Source organism: Phyllopteryx taeniolatus, chromosome 15 (genome assembly GCF_024500385.1).
Source record: "Phyllopteryx taeniolatus isolate TA_2022b chromosome 15, UOR_Ptae_1.2, whole genome shotgun sequence".
Classification (NCBI taxonomy): domain Eukaryota; kingdom Metazoa; phylum Chordata; class Actinopteri; order Syngnathiformes; family Syngnathidae; genus Phyllopteryx; species Phyllopteryx taeniolatus.
Window position 1 is genome coordinate 22,874,155 of NC_084516.1, and position 21,729 is coordinate 22,895,883.

The 21,729-nt window shown below is 41.1% G+C and overlaps 1 protein-coding gene across 1 annotated transcript in view; it reads left to right on the forward strand.

Annotated features, from left to right (window-relative positions):
- Window positions 1-21,729, forward strand: part of slc12a2 (solute carrier family 12 member 2) — a 129,198-nt gene that overhangs the window by 104,492 nt on the left and 2,977 nt on the right. The window contains 3 exon segments of the mRNA XM_061748037.1: window positions 3,486-3,597; window positions 16,625-16,711; window positions 17,094-17,229. Coding sequence (XP_061604021.1) covers window positions 3,486-3,597; window positions 16,625-16,711; window positions 17,094-17,229 — 335 coding nt within the window.

Sequence of the window (21,729 nt, forward strand, 5' to 3'; positions counted from 1 at the left end):
ACCCTTTATCTGCTTCAGGGAATACCGTCATAGTGACATCTGCTCAGTTCATCTCATCTTTCCTCCTTCAACTCCGGAGGATATCTCAAATCTGATCAATCCCTACAACATCCCTTGAAACACATCTTACATCACTTGTCTTCACAAAGTAGTACATGTGTATAACATATGCTTATCATGGTATCAAATAACATTGAAAACCTAACGAGAAAGAACGTGGAATAATCAGTATATCATAGCAAATTCCCCCTCTACAATGAAAAAATCCTATCTATTCATCATCTAAACTCACCCTTCGTAGTGTGGGCACTAACGATTGTGGGTCCTAACTCTTGGTAACATTTAGTAATTAATGCAATATATACAGTGTATAAGTTTCTGCTGAAAGCTGTTATATGATGTTATATGATGTTTGCTGATATGCATTCTGCAAGCAAAAGACCATAAAGACTCTATTAGCATGTCTGTAGAAAACATGTCTGCGTGACCTGTTGACCTTTACAGCTATCATATGTTCTCACCTTATGCCGTCACACTCAACAGTACCAGAAAATGGATGGGTGGATGAACATTTGAAGGAAGGTTTTTATAGATGAGGTGCTTACAAAAAGTGCAGAAACTGAAATAAAGTCATGAATGATGAACATACAGTATACTGTTCAGTCAAGGCAAACAAAATAAACTATTATACACACACACACACACATAGGGATCTCGTTTGATCTGCGTCCTGCGTCTGAGACGCACAAAAATTAGCAGGGACGCACGAAGTGATTTGTTGGTGAAGAGCTTCCACACACAGTGAATCAAAGGAGGAATACACTAAAAGTACAAGTTCTGTCTTGGTGCTAGCCAATCAAAGGCGGAGTAGGGCAGGTTATTGTTCAATATATACAATGGACACGGGAGGTTTTTGTTGTGGTAACACCCAACGAACCACTCACGACGCAGCAAGCCACTGGCAGAACAGGCAGAACTCCATAGATGCACACAACTGGAAGCTTTATGGAAAGTTAAATGTATTTTACATCCCTTAGCCTGCAAGCTAAGTAGCTAACACACGGCTAAGTTAACTGTTTATTTACCATAACCACAGCGGCACACATCAATATTCAGGGAGTAGTTGACTTTAGTGAGCTCATTTTTAGCGTCATTTGACTGACAGGTGAAGCTGTCACAGTCCAGCAGCTCGAGGTTGGGCCTTATTTTTGAAATTTTTCGTTCATTTATTAACCAGGTAAAAGCTAGAGAGATAAAATCCCTTTTTCAAAAGCCAGGAGGCCGCAGAAGGTATACAGGCAGCAGAAATTATACAGTACATAGCGCAACAACAGTCCGACAATAAATAAAAAGAATTAAATAATAAGTGATATTAAAATGTATGACAGCTGATTTAAAAATAGTGACAATGCCCAAATGCTTTCGAGTACATACATTTATTTTTTTTTATTCATTAAGATTTGGCAGGCTTTAAGACATTTTTTTGGGCCTCTTTAGTCGGTGAATGACTCTATACCGTTTGTTTCAGAGCCATTTTTGTGAACAGAGCCTGGGTCTGGTTGATATATTTTATTGATCAAAGATATATTATTGTCTACATGTTCAGTATTCTTTAAAATTAAAAGTTAATTGTTCTTAAAAAGGATGTACTTGAATTATTATTATATCAGTGGCATAAAAAAAGAAAAGATCGTTTATTGTAAAAGTTTTGGGGAAAATATATCGTCCTAAAAGATTTGCTATCGTGGCAGGCCGAAACACATATACAGCGGCTGAAATAAGTATTTAACACGTCACCATTTTTCTGACTAAATATATTTTTCAAAGGTGCTATTGACATGAAATTTTCACCAGATTGTTTGGAACAACCCAAGTAATCCATACATACAAAGAAAGTAGAACAAATAAGATCAGAAATTACATTGTGGGTAATAATGTGAAATAACACAGGGAAAAAGTATTGAACACATGAAGAAAGGGAGTTGCAAAAAGGCATGGAAAGCCAAGACAACACCTAAAATCTATCAATAATCAAACAGCAATCCAGCCCCTCGTCAGTGCAAATGAATAACAGCTGGTTTAGTCCTCATTGATGGCCGCCAAATAGGTCTCATTGCCATTTTCTGAGCCGCTTATCCTCACAAGGGTCGCGGGCGTGCTGGAGCCTATCCCAACTGTCTTCGGGCGTGAGGCAGGGGACACCCTGAACTGGTTGCCAGCCAATCGCAGGGCACATATAAACAAACAATCGTTCGCGCATACATACACACCTACGGCAATTTAGAGCCTTCAATCAACCTAGCATGCATGTTTTTGGGATGTGGGAGGAAACCGGAGGGCCCGGAGAAAACCCACGCAGGCACGGGGCGAACATGCAAATTCCACACTGGATTTGAACCCCGGTCCTCAGAACTGTGAGGCAGATGTGCTAACCAGTCGTCCACCGTGCCGCCCCATTGCTAACTAATTGATGCACATCATCCTAAAAACACCATACCAACAGTGAAGTTCGGAGGTGGGAACATGATGGTGTGGGGTTACCTTTCAGCAAATGGTACTGATAATTATTAATGATTATTGAAGGAAGGAAGAATGGGAAAATGAACCGAGACATTCTTGGCAAAAATCTGCTGCCATCTACGAGAATGATGACAATGAAATGCGGGTGGACATTTCAGCAGGATAATGATCCAAACCATACTGCCAAGGAAACTCTCCATTGGTTTCAAAGGACAAAAATAATATTAATATAAAATACAAAGGCAATATTTTTCTTGCCTTGGCGCAATACATTTCTAGTCCCGGTAGCTTTTTAAAAAAAAATTCTATTATAATTTTTTTATTTATTTTTTTTATTTTTTCATTTTGTCTTCTCTCTTTTCCGCCATTATGTTTGTCTCTTCTCCGCCCCCTCCCTCCTCCTTCATCCTCCTCTACCTCTGAGGGAGGGACATTCACCTCAAGGCATTGTTGCCCTCTACAGGGTGCCATTCCTCAATGCAGTTATCCAGAGGCTTGACAATCTCACACAAACTGCACAAGACCTTCCCCCACCCACGCCCGTTAAAAAAAATTTAAACGCCATTGACGTCTTTAGACAGCATTGGCAGGGAATAGATGGATTCTGAATTACGTCTTTAGACAGCATTGGCAGGGAATAGATGGATTCTGAATTACGTCTTTGGACGGCATTGGCAGGGAATGAGTGAAGAATGGTTCATGAATCAGGCCCATTTCCTTTGTATACATAGAGTTTCCAATTCTCTGAAAGAGTTATTTTATGGATTTACTGCATTCATCCATTGTGTTTTTTGAAAGTTCCCATCTTTTAACGATGACTGTCCTGTATGTACAGATGGACAAAGTTTCCAGCAGCTATTTCCATGTTGTCCTCATCAATGAAATTATACTCCATGGAAAATGTAAGAAATGTTGTCTTTTGTTTTTTTTAATTTAACTTTTGCTGTTTCATGTTTCATATACAGGTTTGACCCTTCTTATCCCTTATCTGTTGACCAACAAGAAGCGATGGAAGGATTGCAAGATTCGTGTTTTTATCGGTGGCAAGATAAACAGGATTGACCATGACCGCCGAGCGTAAGTACTTCTTAGTCATTTCCGATATCTAAGGTTTGAAGAAAAATATGGTGTGAGATATAACATTACTTTTACAGTGGACAACCGCTATTCGCGGGGGATAGGGAATAGGCAGAAAATCCATGTATGATCGACACCCGTGATCGTTACCTTCCAAAAATGACTAAATAAGCGGAGATATCCCGCCAATAAGCATTTTCTACGAAAAATTGGTTACCCCTCAAAAAAAGAAAATCTGCGTATATGTATGTATATGTATGTATATGTATATATATATATATATATATATATATATATATATATATATATATATATATATATATATATATACACACACACACACACACACACACACAGTGGGTACGGAAAGTATTCAGAACTGCTTAAAGTTTTCACTTTGTTATATTCCAGCCATTTGCTAAAATCATTTTCTTTTCCTAATGTACACACAGCACCCCATATTGACAGAAAAAAACTGAATTGTTGAAGTTTTTGTAGATTTATTAAAAAAGACAAACTGAAATATCACACAGCCATAAGTATTCAGACCCTTTGCTGTGACACTCATATGTTTAACTCGGGTGCTGTCCATTTCTTCTGATCATCCTTGAGATGGTTCTACATCTTCATTGGAGTCCAGCTGTCTTTGATTATACTGATTGGAGTTGATTAAGAAAGCCAAACACCTGTCTATAACCTTACAGCTCACAGTGCATGTCAGAGCAAATGAGAATCATGAGGTCAAAGGAACTGCCTGAAGAGCTCAGACACAGAATTGTGGCAAGACACAGATCTGGCCATGGTTACCAAAAACATTCTGCTGCACTTAAGGTTCCTAATAGCACAGTGGCCCCCATAATAAATGGAAGACGTTTGGGACGACCAGAACCCTTACTAGAGCTGGCCGTTCAGCCAAATTGGGAGATGGGAGAAAGTTCTAGAAATTCAACCATCAGTGCAGCCCTCCACCAGTCAGGGCTTTATGGCAGAGTGGCCTGACGGAAGCCTCTCCTCAGTGAAAGATGAAGGACTCGAAGCCTCTCCTCAGTGCAAGATGAAGGACTCCAAGATGGTGATAAATAAGATTCTCTGGTCTGATGAGTCTTGTCTTTTTGGCCTTAATTCTAAGCGTTAGGTGTGGAGAAAACTAGGCACTGCTCATCACCTGTCCAATACAGTCCCAACAGTGAAGCATGGTGGTGGCAGCATCATGCTGTGCGGGTGTTTCTCAGCTGCAGGGACAGGACAACTGGTTGCAATAAAAGGAAAGATGAATGTGGCCATGTACAGGGATATCCTCGACGAAAACTTTCTCCAGAGTGCTCAGGACCTCAGACTGGGCTGAAGGTTGACCTTCCAACAAGACAATGATCCTAAGCACACAGCTAAAATCAGAATCAGAATCATCTTTATATGCCAAGTATGTCCAAAACACACAAGGAATTTGTCTCCGATAGTTGGAGCCGCTCTAGTACAACAGACAGTCAATTTACAGAACACTTTGGAGACATAAAGACATTGACAAAAAACAATTGTGCAAAAAGATGCAGAGTCCTCTAGTACTTAGAGCAGTTCGAATGACTAATATTGCAATAGTCCGGTCTAATGACCATTGTGCAAAGGGCGCTGAGACTTCAAGGAGTGTATGCGGTTTAAAGTGACTAGTAGAGCGATAATCTGGGACAATGTCGAGTGTGCAAATGTTGCAGATACTCCTCAGTCAGTGTGCAAGTGGTGCAGATGTTACTCTGGCATGAGTGGCCAGTATTGGTCAACAGCAACAGATATGCAAATAGTGCAGCGTGGCGAGACTACCACAGTGAGTGCACGAGTAATGTATAATTGGCCCGACAAACTCAAGACAAGAATTGGCGGCATGTTCCAATGGAATTGTAAGTTAGCTGTTTAAGAAGTTGATGACAAGAGGGAAGAAGCTGTTGGAATGTCTGCTAGTTTTAGTTTGTTTCGGCCTTGCCTCTTATATGCAAGTGATTTCTCCAGATTCTCTGAACCTTTTGATGATATTATGGACCGTAGATGATGAAATCCCTAAATTCCTTGCAATTGTACGTTGAGGAACATTGTCATTGAGAAAATAGTCGAACAGTTTCATTCGACTATTTTCTCACGCACTTGTTCACAAAGAGGTGAATCTCGCCCCATCTTTGCTTGTGAATGACTGAGCAATTCAGGGAAGCTCCTTTTTTACCCAATCATGGCACCGACCTCTTCCCAATTAGCCTGTTCACCTGTGGGATGTTCCAAACAGGTGTTTAATGAGCATTCCTCAACTTTCTCAGTCTTTTTTGCCACCAAAAACCGACATCAATGTGTATAGGATATCACCACATGGGCTCGAACACCTCAGAAAACCAATGTCAGTAAATACAGTTCGGCGCTACATCCGTAAGTGCAACTTAAAGCTCTCCTATGCAAAGCAAAAGCCATTTATCAACAACACCCAGAAACGCCGCCAGCTTCTCTGGGCCCGAGCTCATCTAAGATGGACTGATGCAAAGTGGAAAAGTGTTCTGTGATCTGAAGAGTCCACATTTCAAATTGGTTTTGGAAATTGTGGACGTTGTGTCCTCGGGGTCAAAGAGGAAAAGAACCATCCGGACTGTTATGGATGCAAAGTTCAAAAGCCAGCATCTGTGATGGTCTGGGGCTGTGTTAGTGCCAATGGCATGAGTAATTTACACATCTGTGAAGGCACGATGAATGCCGAAAGGCAAATACAGGTTTTGGAGAAAAATATGCTGCCATCCAAGCAACGTCTTTTTAATGGACACACCTGCTTATTTCAGCAAGACAATGCCAAACCACATTCTGTACGTGTTACAACAGCGTGGCTTCGTATTAAAAGAGTGCGGGTACTAGACTGGCCTGCCTGCAGTCCAGACCTGTCTGCCATTGAAAATGTGTGGCGCATTATGAAGCGTAATATACAACAACGGAAACCCCGGACTGTTGAACACCTGAAGCTGTTCATGAAGCAAGAATGGGAAAGAATTTCACCTACAAAGCTTCTACAATTAGAGTCCTCAGTTCCCAAACATTTATTGAATGTTGTTAAAAGAAAAGGTGATGTAACACAGTGCTCAACATGATCCTGTCCCAGCTTTTTTGGAACGTGTTGCAGCCATAAAATTCTAAGTTAATGATTATTTGCTAAAAATAATAAAGTTTATCAGTTTGAACATTAAATATCTTGTCTTTGTAGTGTATTAAATTAAATATAGGTTGAACATGATTTGCAAATCATTGTATTGTGTTTTTATTTATGTTTAACACAACGTCCCAACTTCATTGGAATTGGGGTTGTATACCAGTTACATTTAGGGGTTCATGGGATAAAAACATACGTAGTTTCCTTAATATGACCACTAATTGACCAGTGGTCGCTTGTAACACTGACTCTAGATATGAACATGTAAAGCTGTTTATTGTATGAAAACCTTGGGATTTTTTCACACAAATATTAGGGTTAGAGTAGCTTCACAAACCAATTTATGTCCAACTTGTTAATGCACCGCAAAGTATTGAGTAAAACATTTACTTAGGGCAAATATAGATGTGTGTAACATTGACTAAAAATACAACATGGAAAATGATGGACCTTAATACTAACAGGTGAATGAATTCAGTGGATATCAGAACTTAATAGGACTAGTCAATTTTTCAATATCAGTTTCCTTACTTGGTATGATACCCTTCACAGTTAGACCATCAACTTGAAGTTTGACAGGAGGCCTTTCTAATCGGAACCGAATCCAAGTTTAATAATAAGGATTAAAGTATGCGCGTAATCATGACCACATCCTCAACACTGCTGTGACTCGTCAGAATTACCAGCGAGTCAGCAGTGCAGTCAGAAGACACAGAAAACAGCCTGTGCACTCGTGATAGAGAACGGTCGAAATTCACCAATCATTTCTCCTTCAACAAATCAAACAATCTAAGTTTCTATACAAACTCGCTTTTCATCATTGCTAGTAACGTGACCGTTTGAGATCGAAGCTTGTAACATTTTGACATCATTTTCTTGAAAACACTTACCAGGTTCTACCGGCCCCTCCATGTTCCCATCAATCTCAAATGCTGCCATATGCTGGTCGTATGTAAGCCGAAAATGGTTCTGGGTGATCGATGTCTCAAAATAGTCCACCGTTTTTGTTTTGTACAAGTCGCTCGAACAAAAATATGAGCGACACTTAAAAATGTAAGTCAATATTGTCTCCTACTCCTTCTGAAGCAATTGATTGATCCGTCTATGAATATTTTGGAAGATTATTGCATCAATTCCAAATAGCCGTCGTAAAATTGTCGTTATTTGTTTACAGTTCTGAAATTGAGTGGCCGCTTGCTCGTAACGCGTTTTGACCGACAAAGTTACGAGCACGATGCCTATTTCTAACAAGTCCCTCTAAGAAATCTCGGCGTGGAATGTCAATAACGTCTGGTGAGTGGTAGGTGCACCCTTTTACCAGATATTGGCGAAGTGGTTGCATGATTTTGCCGATATTTTTCACAGTGCCTATTTCCGTTGATGACTGCTAAAATGTCACACTTCGGCGCTGGTCAAAAACCACAAAAATGCATTTGACATGGTTTATTGCAAAATAATTGGAGGTGGAAAATTCCAGCTACAATATTATTTTATATCTACATATTGATACCTGATTACTGACGATACTGTTGTGTGTTAATATTTGATGCCTTTTAATGTATTTTGCCGTTAATAATTGCTCGTAACATTTCACCATATCCGTGGAATGACCCATATGTGAAACATTAATTTTCCAACTCAGTTCCCCCCCTTTTGATTATATCACGGAATCTACTATCAATCATATACAAAAGGAAAATAACTCAACATTATTACATCATAAGTACCTAAAAGTTACTAAATATTACTAAACACCAAGTAATCAAAAACATTAAAAGTTACTAAATATTACTAAACCCCTAAGTAATCCAAAACATATAACAGTATAATATGTATTAACAAAACAACCCTACAATCCTCCAGAAATTCACACCTCAGGTTGAAGAAAATCCTTCATAAACTCGTAAGTCAGTCATGCAACAAGGTTAGTTTGAGGAATATGAGTCAAGGTCATCATTTAAGTCGTCGTTGTCATCCAAGCAGCCGGATTGAGGGAAAAGGTCAGGAAAACGTTCATCAGTGACTGGATAGTGAAATCGTGAATGCGAGAGACTAAACCTTTCACCAAAAGGGACCAAGCAAGAGGACATGAAAAAGAGAACAAGCAAAGCGATACAAACCATAAATGCAAAGCGATACAGTCAAGCCTGCCATGCAAGTCCAGTGAACCAGCTCGAATCAAGCACCTCCTCGCAGGCAACGGCATCGCGGAGTATAGTGAGGTTTTTAATGCCACTGGCTATGACACCTGTATCGCCAGCATTGTCAGGAATGTATGTGCAACAGGTTTTGTTCAAGAGAGTACAAACACCGCCGTGAGAAGCCAATAGTAAATCAAGTGTCATGCGGTATAGGAGGGCTACTTCACAAATTGCATTAATTTCCACACGTGAAGCCTCAAGAATGGTCAGGGTATGGGTTAACAAAACTAGAAAAACGATAACTTAAAGTTTCATATCGTAACATCAATTTGCCCACTCCAATTTGAGGAAATAGAGAGTATAATACCTTGGTACCTGTTTTCCAAACCTTGTGATCGGTGGGGACATCTGTGCCCCAAACTGGATCGTGTTCTTTAAATTGGGCCTGTCTGCGACGACGGGAATGGGATGTGGCGGAGATAATGTATGAGTGGTCTGTAAAAGCAATAGGGGAGCATCGACTTGACCAATCGGTAACGAGTCTAGTGTAGACACTGTCCACAAAGCCAGTACACGTCCTCAAAAGGCAACGTGCCCAACCAGTCAGGTGCTGACATATCGGGAAGACGGGTAGTTCCGGGAAGAGCTTGGGAATTGTTCAAAGAGGAGTTGGAGACAAAGGTTGTGCATGGTACAGATATAGATGGGCAATAAGATTTTGGTACATTCCCAACATACACACGCTGGCCAAATAGGGTCTTGTTCATAGCAAAACAGCGGACTTTCACGCCGAGGTGAATGTGAACTGGGCCAAACAAAGGCACCATACCCAAATCATTAGTGGGTTTAAAACCATCAAAATTGTTGGTCGCATTGACATAGGGGAGAGGAGAACCTGTTTCAGCAAAGACAGTTTGATTAAACTACAGTGGACTAATAAAGGAAACTAAGGTGCGAGGAAAGAGCATTAGGATGTGTGGAAAGCACAACGTGGTTTTGGGGCGGCATGAAAGAGCAGACATCGCAGTTAGAACGATTTTGAGAGCGTGCCGCATGAAAGGCATACAGAAACCAAACATTCATGCTGTAGGAGGTGAAATTAGCAGAGGTATTGGCGATCGCATGTAACCAAAGAAGCTCATCATAGTTGTCACATCTTGTAAGGTACAAAATTGTGTCAACTGTCAAAGTGGGAGCATCAATACACATTTTAATAAATATGCCAACTAATGCCAAACCACCAAGGAGGGGTTTGAAACCCCCAGGAGATGTCGTCATCTTCTGTTCTTCTGCAGAGCTATGCAAATGTGTGTGTGTGTGTGTGTGCGCGCGGCAGTTCAGACAACAGGTGATTGGTCGTTGCTCTGCTTTTATGACTTATCTAGTTATGACCTATCTAGTTACTAGCACTGATTGTAGCTAAAAGTGTATGCTAACAGTGAATCGTCTTTATTAGAGGTGATTACTTAGCCTTATTAGGCCGACCTTTACGGCCATCCGTCGTAGAAGGTGAGGGAAGTGCAGGAGTTGGGACCATAGGAGGTACTGGGACCTTCTTGCAGTGTGACGCATGAACCCACGTAGCTCTTACAGCGACTTTCACTGCAGTGTTGGTTATGAGGAGTAGTTGGAAACGCCCCAGCCAGCACTGATGTCGCCACATTTTCCGCCGGAGGTTCTGAATCAGCACGAAGTCGCAGGGTTTGATGTCATGAAGGGGTACGTCGGCCAGCCTTGGGAATGCTGATGGGACTTGTTTCCTGAAATTGATTACTCGATAATGTGCAATACCTGAACGATTCATGTGTCCATCGGCAAACCTAGCTTTGTTAGACCCGAATGGGTCCAGTCCAATGGAGTGCCTGCAAAGACTATCTCAAAACGGGATAGGGGACACACGCATCCTCATATATACTTGACCTAAATTAATTGACTTTCCAGCATTTATTTCCAGGTGGTAGCTATCATGTTTTCTGAGGTCAAATTGAAAGCTGTCAGAAAGCTCTTGTCAGAGAAAAGCTTTCCAAGAATTGTAATAAAATTCTGACAATAATTTCTGTCAATTGTGCTACCACCACTTACTTCAGTTCTTACTTTAACATGTCTAGCATATCTAGACAGTATTTTGTAAGTGCATTGATCATTATTTCATTATATACATTATCAGTATAGCGTCAATATGGGCCGACCCATTATCCATTATCAGCATTATGCTAATTGAATTATTTGTATATTATCATTATCTTTGAGACTGATAATCAAAACATTACTAAATGTAAATACATCAAAAGTGTTCTAGACTCATAACAAAAATGTGGGTGCGATAAAAGCTCCAGCTAGGTACCAACAGGGAAGATTGGCCGCCTCTTAATGTCACTTTTCCATCCTAGGATTATTTTGTGGTTTAAAACCAGTGGTATAAAATATGCATTATTGGATTAAGGATAACGAGACCATTTTCCAGCTTTGCATTGTCACTCGCACATCCTCTTTTATCCATGTAACGAATGTTTCAATTGTATGTGGTTGTTGAGAACACTGTAATATTTGCAATGTGGCATTTGTGTTGTGGGGTGAAACGTCTCATCAGTTGACAAACAGAATTGACATCAGACGTTCAAATTTGCAGAAATACAATCACTTAGTGGCGCTATTGTGATGGTAACACTGGTGGTGTTCATGCAAAGTTCTTAAAATATTATATAACATTCAAGTCCAGTGAAGATTGTGATTTGTTCATCCGAAGTTGCAGTAGCTTTCCACTACCTGTGGGTGTCGCTAGTGCTCCATCCATTGTCCCAGACAGATGGAACAAATGTCACTGAAAACAGCGAGAAAAAGAAGTCTTTGTTGGTGAGACTTCTCAGGATGGAAGTTAATTAATTTAGCGTCCGGGTGAGAAACCAATGTCTGTGTCTCAGCTTTGATGAGCTCCTTCGGACTGGCTGGTAATTCATTTAGCGTCCGTGTGCGAAGTTAACCCTCCCGTGCTTCTTCTTTGATAAACAGATAAGGCTTTCCTTCGATGTCTTGTGCACGCAGACTGGCTCAGTGGGGCAGCCGAGGCAGGTATGCGGAACAGCACGAGACTGGGGGTGATGGGTGTAATCTTTATTGGCGTGTCCATTACACTAACAATCGAAGGACTTTCTTCCGTTGGATTAAATCTGCCTCAGCATTTTTTGTCCAAGGGATACCAATGACACAGTCAGTTATGCATAATTACTGATCCAGGACCTGCATTAATTTGTCATGCCAAAAATATAACATCTGTACCATCATTAGATTTTTCTCTGAAGTTTGGGGTTCGAAATTTAGAAGTACATTTTTTTCAGACTGCAGTTATAATGTATCTCTCAAGTCCCTGTCCAAGCTTTTTTGGAACATGTAGCAATATAATTCTAAGTTAATGATTATTTGCTAAAAACAATAATTTATCAGTTCGAACATTAAATATCTTGTCTTTGTAGTGTATTCAATTAAATATAAGTTGAACATGATTTGCAAATCATTGTATTCTGTTTTTATTTATGTTTAACAAAATGTCCCAACTTCATTGGAATTGGGGTTGCAACAAGGATTGAAGGAGCGTGTTTGCTTGCTAAATGTAGCTAACGTGAGCTACAAACGAGTTACCTTCGCCACCATTATCATCCAGCAGAAGCTCCGAATGAAGCTCGGCTGCTTCCAGGCAATCCAGAGTTCACTCATCACGATTCAGTATCCCATTTACTCAAATCCTGGTCGACAGATGATGAGCTGACGAGCGGTCGATAGCATCTCGCCATGTGGCCCGGCATTTTCGGCGATAGCTTTGCAACAAAGGGATCAGCTCGGAGCGTCATCCTTTATTCCCTTGCATGATCTAAGGCGTCATTCCTGTCGGTCGCAGGCATGTTTCTTGCCTCGGCGCAATAAATTTCTAGGACCAAAAGCTTGTTTTTTGTTTTTGTTTTTTAGAGTTTTTTTTCATTTTGTCTTCTTTCTATTCCGCCATTATGCTTACATCTTCTCATTGTCTCCTCATCCCCGCCCCCTCCTTCTTCCTCTTCTTCAATCTGAAGGGGGGACGTTCACCTTGAGGCATTGTTGCCCTCTACAGGGTGCCATTCCTCATTGCAGTTATCCAGGGGCTTGAAGATCACACATAAACTGCACAAGACCCTCCTCCACCCACCCCCGTTAAAAAACGCCATTGACGTCTTTAGACGTTCCCTAAACAATGGAGGTTGGAAACCATAACAGGCGATGAATGGAGACATACCAGTGGAGGAGCTGCTGAGAGAGTTGTGGGCGTATTCAATCCAGGGGAGGAATGTGCTCCAGGAAGTGGGGTTGCATGCGGCAAGGAAGCGTAGGGGCGATTCTAGGGACTGATTAGCCCGCTCCGTCTGGCCCTTGGACTGAGGATGGTAACCGGAAGACAGGCTGGCTGCTGTCCGAGGCATCTTCTTCCACCACGAACTGGAGGGAGGGGTCAGGGTGATGTAGGATGGGAGCACTGGTGAACAGGCTCCTTAGCTGGTCGAAGGCTTGGGATGCAGCTGGGGTCCACTGGAAAGGGAAGCTGGTGGAGGTGAGGGTGGTGAGAGGAATAGCAACTCGACTGTAATTGCCGATAAAACGGCGGTAGAAGTTGGCGAATCCCAGGAATAGTTGTAGTTCTTTGCGGGTGGTGGGAGTGGGCCAGTTGACGAGAAATGGCAAGATCCTTACCGAAAACTGGGGAAAGGTCATTATATGCTTCCGGCACCCGGGAGAGGTCGACTGGTGTGGCAGGTGGTTTGCTGGAGGGTGGCATCCCGGACAACAGACGATGCGAATGGCAGTGAGGACTCCACCTGGTGATAGCAAGGTGGGTCCAGTCTATGGCGGGGTTGTGATTTTTGAGCCGGGGACTAACTTGGGGTCTCAGGGGAAGGTATAACAAATAATGGAATGTCCTCACGGTGGTTTCCTGAGATGAGTAAGGTAAACGGAGCTGTTTGTTGGGTCACAGGGAAAATGAGTCGCCCATCCAGGGCAGTGACTTTCTTCGATGACTGGAGGGGTTCGAGAGGGAGTTGGAGCTGACGTGCCAAATCCCTCATGACAAAATTATCTTCTGCGCCGGAGTCAATGAGTGCAATAACGGGTGTGTTATTGGCAGACTGGGGTGGTGGTCCCCCTTTTTAAGAAGGGGGACCGGAGGTTGTGTTCCAACTACAGGGGGATCACACTCCTCAGCCTCCCAGGTAAGGTCTATACAGGGGTCCTGGAGAGGAGGGTGCGTCGGGAAGTTGAATCTCAGATTCAGGAGGAGCAGTGTGGTTTCCGTCCTGGCCGTGGAACAGTGGACCAGTTCTACACCCTTGGCAGGGTCCTCGAGGGTGCATGGGAGTTCGCCCAACCAGTCTACATGTGTTTTGTGGACTTGGAGAAGGCGTTCGACCGTGTCCCTCGGGGGGTCCTGTGGGGGGTGCTTCGGGAGTATGGGGTACCGAACCCCCTGATACGGGCTCTTCGGTCCCTGTACGACCGGAGTCAGAGTTTGGTCCGCATATCCGGCAGTAGGTCGGACTCGTTTCCGGTGAGGGTTGGACTTTGTCACCGATTCTGTTCATAACTTTTATGTAAAGGGGGTCCGGTTTGGTGGCCTCAGTATTGCAGCTCTGCTTTTTGCAGATGATGTGGTTCTGTTGGCTTCATCAAGCCGTGACCTCCAACTCTCACTGGAGCAGTTCGCAGCAGAGTGTGAAGCGGCTGGGATGAGAATCAGCACCTCCAAATCTGAGGCCATGGTCCTCAGTCGGAAAAGGTTGGCATGCCCTCTCCAGGTCGGGGATGAGATCCTGCCCCAAGTGGAGGAGTTCAAGTGTCTTGGGGTCTTTTTCACGAGTGAGGGAAGAATGGCAAGGGAGATCGACAGGCGGATCGGTGCAGCGGTTTCTGTAAATACAAAATATCATCCGCATACAAATTGATTTTGTGTTCTGTCCCTGGCGAGCATACTTGCGGGTATAACGGTAGCAATTGGTTCGATGAATATCGCAAATGGCATTGGTGAAAGGAAACCCTTGTCTGGTTACTGCAAGTGCGTATCTCATTGCATGCACCACACTCAGAGGTCAAGACGTAGACAGCAGGAACAGCGATCGCAACAAAGCACACACAGACAGCTAAGCACCTCGAGCCTCACTACGATTCCTATCCGCCACCACATTGTCAATAAAACTAAACCCCAGTTGCATCAAGACGTTCAAAAGTGTGTTGCCCCACGTGGCGTAATCAAATGCTGTTCCCACCATATACTGACAGTAAAAAAAAAAAAAATGAATTGAACTTTATTTTGCACTTGAAGTATAATAACTTTACACTCCCACTTGATCTCTTCTGAGCGATGTATCGATCACAAACGCATGTTAGCGGCTAGCGAGATAAGCTAGCCGGTGTACCCCGCCTCTCGCCAACAGATAGCTGGGATGGGCTCCAGCACGCCAGCGACCCTAGTGAGGATAAGCGGTTTGGAAAATGGATGGATATTTCCTCATATCGATACAATGCAATAAATCGATGGTTTTTCATCCAGGACCCTAACTGGCCGAGCACGGATCGATACAGTTGGTCCATAGGAATATAAATCAATACGTCGATATAATGAACGACTCATTCCAATCCCTAGAATATATACACTGGAACCTCGGTCCACAAACGAATGGAATGGATTAAAAGCCCTTTCGCACTGCACTTGGTTTTCCTGGCGTTAACTGCGGGGCAGAGTGCAGGGACGACGGCGCCCCAGTGCAACGTTGCCCATATTTGGAAGTGGTTTCGTTTCGGTCGTTGAACAGAGTCGTGGAACGAGTTTGTGAACCGAGGTTCCACTGTACTTTAGCTGTTGAAGACTACACTACAATATAACAATCTTTTTATGAAGACATGTTCTTCATAAACCTCAAAACTAAATTCACAGGTTTTTTGAAAATTGAAAGAGTATGTGAAACAAAATGATTGGGTGTGATTATAGATTGTAAACTCTGTTGGAAGCCACATATAAAATATATTCAAAGTAAATTAACCAATTCGGTCGGTGCTCTCTATAAACCAAATGAGAAGGTGAAAAGGAAATGTTTGCATATATTTAATTTTTTACATATAGTGCCATTTACAGTATGTCATTGTGTTGAAATGTACACAAGACAAATATACAGTAGATCCTATTATTAAATTGCAGAAAAAGCTTTAGAATAATAAGCAAGGCAGGTTACTTTGACATGACTAACCCAATATTCATAGTCTTGATTATGGTATATATGAAAACATGAGGAAAAAAAATGTCCGTGTTAGGTGCAAAAGCCTTCCAGATTGTATTCAATATATATATTTTTTTTTTAATCAAGAGAAATAAAACATAATTTAAGAGGATTTTTCTTTCTTTTTGTACTGTAAATGATAGGCCTCAGCTCCTATTTGCAGTCATTGATTTCTGTGGAATTGTGTGATCTGATTGTATGATGTATTTGTTTCCCCCTTTTTTGTGTGCTCACACAATTGTTTTGTTGTGATTTATTGCGAGAATGACCAAAAATAAACCATTGATTAATTTATTATTAAATCTGTCTCTAAATGCCTCCATGTTTTCAAGATGAATTATTTTTCATATCATAAATAGCCAATTTCTTGCAGGGTTTTTTTCTACAATTTATTAGCTCTGATTTCTTACGCGTTTCCTTTGCAGAATGGCAACCCTGTTGAGCAAGTTCAGGATAGACTTCTCAGACATCACTGTGCTTGGAGATGTAAACACCAAGCCCAAAAATGAGCAGTAAGTCTTTCCCAACAAGTGTTTCTTTCTATCTTTTGTTGATCAAAAAATCAAATTCAAAACACATTTTGGGGGTGAATCTTCTTTTTTTTTTTGCTTTGCTTATTACATTTATAAGATTGGTCAATAAAACAGTTATGCTATGTACAATAACAAAAACTTGCTCTTAAGAGCTGTTAAATGTATTTTATTTCAGGCAGCCTAGTTTATCATATTTGTGTAATATTGTCCCTTTTGCAGTGTATTTTTATTTTGGCCTTTTCGCTTTAGCTTGTATAAGATGGAAATTCTACATTTGTTAGAAAAACATGAGGTCTATCATTCTGTTAGCTCCAGTTTGTATTGTCGAGTCTAAAGCATTGGACTGTTTTCTCGTGTTCAGTACTGCTGCCTTTGAGGAGATGATTGAGCCCTATCGGTTGAAGGAAGATGACATGGAGCAAGAGGCAGCGGAGCGTTTGAAAAACAGCGAACCATGGAGGATCACAGACAATGAGCTGGAGCTTTATCGTGCCAAGGTCTGAAACAAATAGTATTGTTTTGTATTTGATTTGTATATATATATATATATGTATATATATATATGTATATGTCTGTATTTATATATATATATATATATATATATGTCTGTATGTATGTATATATATATATATATATGTATGTATGTATATATATGTATGTGTGTATGTATATGTATATAGATATATGTATGTATATAGATATATGTATGTATATATACATAGATATATGTATGTATGTATACACATATATATATATATGTATGTATGTATATATATATATATATACACGGTGTGTGTGTGTGTGTTCCCTCAATATCAAACCGCCACTCACTTTCACGTTTAAGTACACGCACAGACACACACACACTTGCTTTTATGGACCACATCGGCATCTATCTATCTGTCCGTTAAGTCTTTAGAGAAATGTACTGAGAATGGTGCGCTTGTTTACATTTAGGCACTTACTGTACTGCGTTGGCTGTGTTGGTCAAGTCTGCACTAAGTTGCTCATTTAATGTGGCTTCAACTACACTGATATTTAAGTTATTGGTTCATGATGATATCATTTCTGTAACTTGTGTGGCGTACATTACCAAGTAATTGGTACGGTTAAGTTGCTTTTTTTTTGTACTGTGGATAAGTGATATTCTTGCCACTTGGGAGCTGCTGAAAGTACCTAAAAAGTAACTTTTTTCTAACTTTGTTACTTAAGAAATCAAGTAATCAGTAAAGTAACTAAGTTACTTTTTCAAGATAACTGTGGCAACTCTGTGTATTATGTTCTTTACGATGGGAAGATGCTGTACAGTGTTCATTAACATGTCATAAGAGTCAATTTCAAGAGAAAAGGCACCACAGGTAGACTTCTTAGGGAAAGTGGTTCTGCCTCAGGACCTGGCCCGGTTGGTCAGAGCGGAATCATCCATGGCACCGATTCCTGGGGAAGTGGTCCACCTCAGATCTTGTCCCAGTTGGTCGGTGCAGAACCCAAAAAGCAACAGCCTCAGATTCAGTCAACCTCACCTTGCCCTCTCACCAAGCAGGAGACGAGGGGAGAGGAGATAGGACAAGTGGCAGTAAAACAGGCCTCCATGTACTTTAACTAAATGCCAAAAAGTAGAAATAAGTCTTAAGTCAGGATTTAAACATTTCTACTGAGGTGGCAGCTCTAATATCCGCGGGTAGGGCATTCCAGATACTGGAGCCCGAATAGATATTCGGCCCAAAATTCAGCCCGGGAATTTAGATGGCGAGGCCCCGGGTATGCACAACCAAAGACAGAATTTTTGTTGTTCCTCCTGCCTTGCAACTTGGCTCTGATTACTAACCAATGAGCGGTGACTGTGATTTGAGGTTTCATCATTTTTGCTGTATACACTGTATGCATAATGCAATTGCCTACCCAATACGCCTTACGCAATACCCAATTGCCTTACATACGGCATCTCTACCGGTCTGGTTATCAGTGATGTGGACTCGAGTCACATGACTTGGACTCGAGCCAGATTTACATTGATTTAGACTTAAATAAATGAATTGACCTGTTTCATCATGTCAAATGGTTTATATGTGCACGTTTTAACTTGACTTCCTGTTTTAAGCTTGTAGCCTTTTATTTTGAAGGGTACGCACCGGAACTCAATATTTTGTCATGAAAAGTAACTTCTCACGGTGCATGGTTTGCATGGTTTAAATTAAGGGTTTCCAAATGCTGCTGACATTACATGGTCCTGGAGTGTGGCCTAGCCAGTCTACAGATCTCAACACCAGAAAAGATCTTTAGAGGGAGTTGAAAGTCTGTGTTGCCCAGCGACAGCCCCAAAACATCACTGCTCTAGAGGAGATCTGCATGGAAAATCCCAGCAGCAGTTTGTGAAAACCTTGTGAAGACTTATAGAAAACGTTTGACCTCAGTCATTGCCAACAAAGGGTATATAACAACGTATTGAGATGAACTTTTGTTATTGACTGACAAGGGGGAGTCCAAATGGATGACTTGCAGAGAGCTGGGACCAAAGTAACCAAGAATGCCAGACGTGTCCCCCCTGCTTAAGCCAGTACATGTCCAGGCCCGTCTGAAGGGTGCTCAAGAGCATTTGGATGGTCCAGAAGAGGATTGGGAGAATGTCATATGGTCAGATGAAACCAAAATAGAACTTTTAGGTATAAACTCAACTTGTTGTGTTTGGAGGAGAAAGAATCCTGAGTTGCATCCAAAGAGCACCATACCTATTGTGAAGCATGGGGGTGGAAACATCATGCTTTGGGGCTGTTTTTCTGCAAAGGCACCAGGACAACTGATCCGTGTAAAAGAAAGAATGAATGGAGCCATGGCTCGTGAGATTTTTAGTAAAAATCTCCTTCCATCAGCAAGGGCATTGAAGATGAAATATCAGCATGACAATGATCCCAAACACACCGCCCGGGCAACAAAGGAATGGCTTCGTAAGAAGCGTTTTAAGGTCCTGGAGTGGCCTAGCCAGACTCCAGATCGCAACCCCATAGAAGATCTTTAGAGGGAGTCGAAAGTCTGTGTTGCCTGGCGACAGCCCCAAAACATCACCTCTCTAGAGGAGATCTGCATGGTGGAATGGGCCAAAATACCAGCAACAGTGTGTGAAAACCTTGTGAAGACTTACAGAAAACATTTGACCTCTGTCATTGCCCATAAAGGGTATACTGTGTAACAAAGTATTGAGATGAACTTGAGTTATTCACCAAATACTTATTTTCCACCATAATTTGTTAATACATTCTTAACAAATCAGCCAATGGGATTTTCTGGGGGGAAAAAAAATGATCATTTTGTCTCTCGTATAGAGGGGCCTCCCTCTACCGTCGCAAACTAATTGTTGCAGAACATAACGTTGGCATTGGTTACAGGCACATATGTAAGCTTCTGAATGTTCCAGTGAGCACAGTTGGGGCCATAATATGTAAGTTGAAAGCCGGGAAAATGTTATCTTAAATCTGCACATCAGAGACACATGAACAATTCGCACTGATGAACAATTAATGCCCGGTAACATTTGATTTCAACAATGTAATAGAAGCAAGGACTCAGAATTTATTTGTTAACCAGTGTATTTAATGATTCACTGATATTGGTGAGGACACCTATTAATTGATCAAGGTGATCATTTATGCCCACCTATTGCCCTCACAATCGCTTCTAGTCCTTTGAATTTAGTTAATTTGGACATGTACCGTAATTTCTCGTGTATAATGCGCATTTTTTTCCCACAAAAAATTGTCAAGTCAATAGTGCGCATTATACATGGGTACAGGGGCAAATGGGGGGGGGGAACGTTCACATTTTATAAATGTATGCTGCCACCTAGTGGTTATGAAAAAGCTGTACACTTTCATTCCAAAATGCCACCGCCACCTAGTGGTTGTTAAATTAAGTGTAGTCTAAAGTTTAATTCCAATATGACAGAGGTACATACGACTGCATATATGTACAGTTGTGCTTATAAATTTACATATCCTGGCAGAATTTGTGAAATGATTTTTTTTAAATATGACCGATGACTGAAGAACAACCATCATTAATTTCTTTATGGTTATGTTTCGTTTAATGATTATGCTTTTCTGAAATGCTTTAGTGTTTAATTTGAATCCCATTCATGTTTTGTTTTTTAAAGAATTTAACCCATCTTACAAATTCTGCCTGGGTAATTAAACATATGAGCACAACTGTTTGTTTTCTAATTTACTAAATAAAAGTAGGGCTGTGAGTTTCAAAATAAGAGCAAGTAAATTTAAAAAATAAAGTGTTCAAATAAGGTGCTTAACTTCAGAATAATTATTTGAAAAAACTAACAAAATACAGATAATGCTTCATGTTTTGCTCATATGGGTAGAAGCAAAATCATGCATTGAAAAAATGCATTATACAGAAGTAGAAGGGTTTTCCATCGGTGCATATTCAAATTAAGTAAATTCAAAGGACGCTTATCAGTGCACTGAAAAAAAGGGACCTTTGAATTTACTTAATTTGAACATGTGAATCTGTTGCACATGATTAAAATGTGTTAAAATGACAATTTACCCCTCTTCTAAAAAAAAAAAACCCGTCATTTTAATCATGTACTTCATTGAGCAACTTCACATTCAGAAAAATTCTTTTTCTTCATTACCTTGCTCATTTTCCTTTTTTTTTTCTGGTCATGCAGAGATCGGGATCTCAGGTGCAGGGTTCATTTAAATATGATTTACATATTTAAATGTGGACGTGGACAGGGAGTGTGCGCTGAATTCTACGTTGATTGGGACGTACGGAGGAAATGTGCTTGGCTTCATGCGCACGCACAGATTCATACATCTGGGTATTTTTGTGCGTACGACGTTTTCTGGATTTGAGCGTACGCCATGAAATCCACGCAAGTCTTTGTACATGAGGCCCTTGGAATTGCCATGGCCTGGATTCACATTAACCACGCAAGACCACATTGCTGAAGAAAAGCATGTCAAATCTCGTTTAAAGTTTGCCGA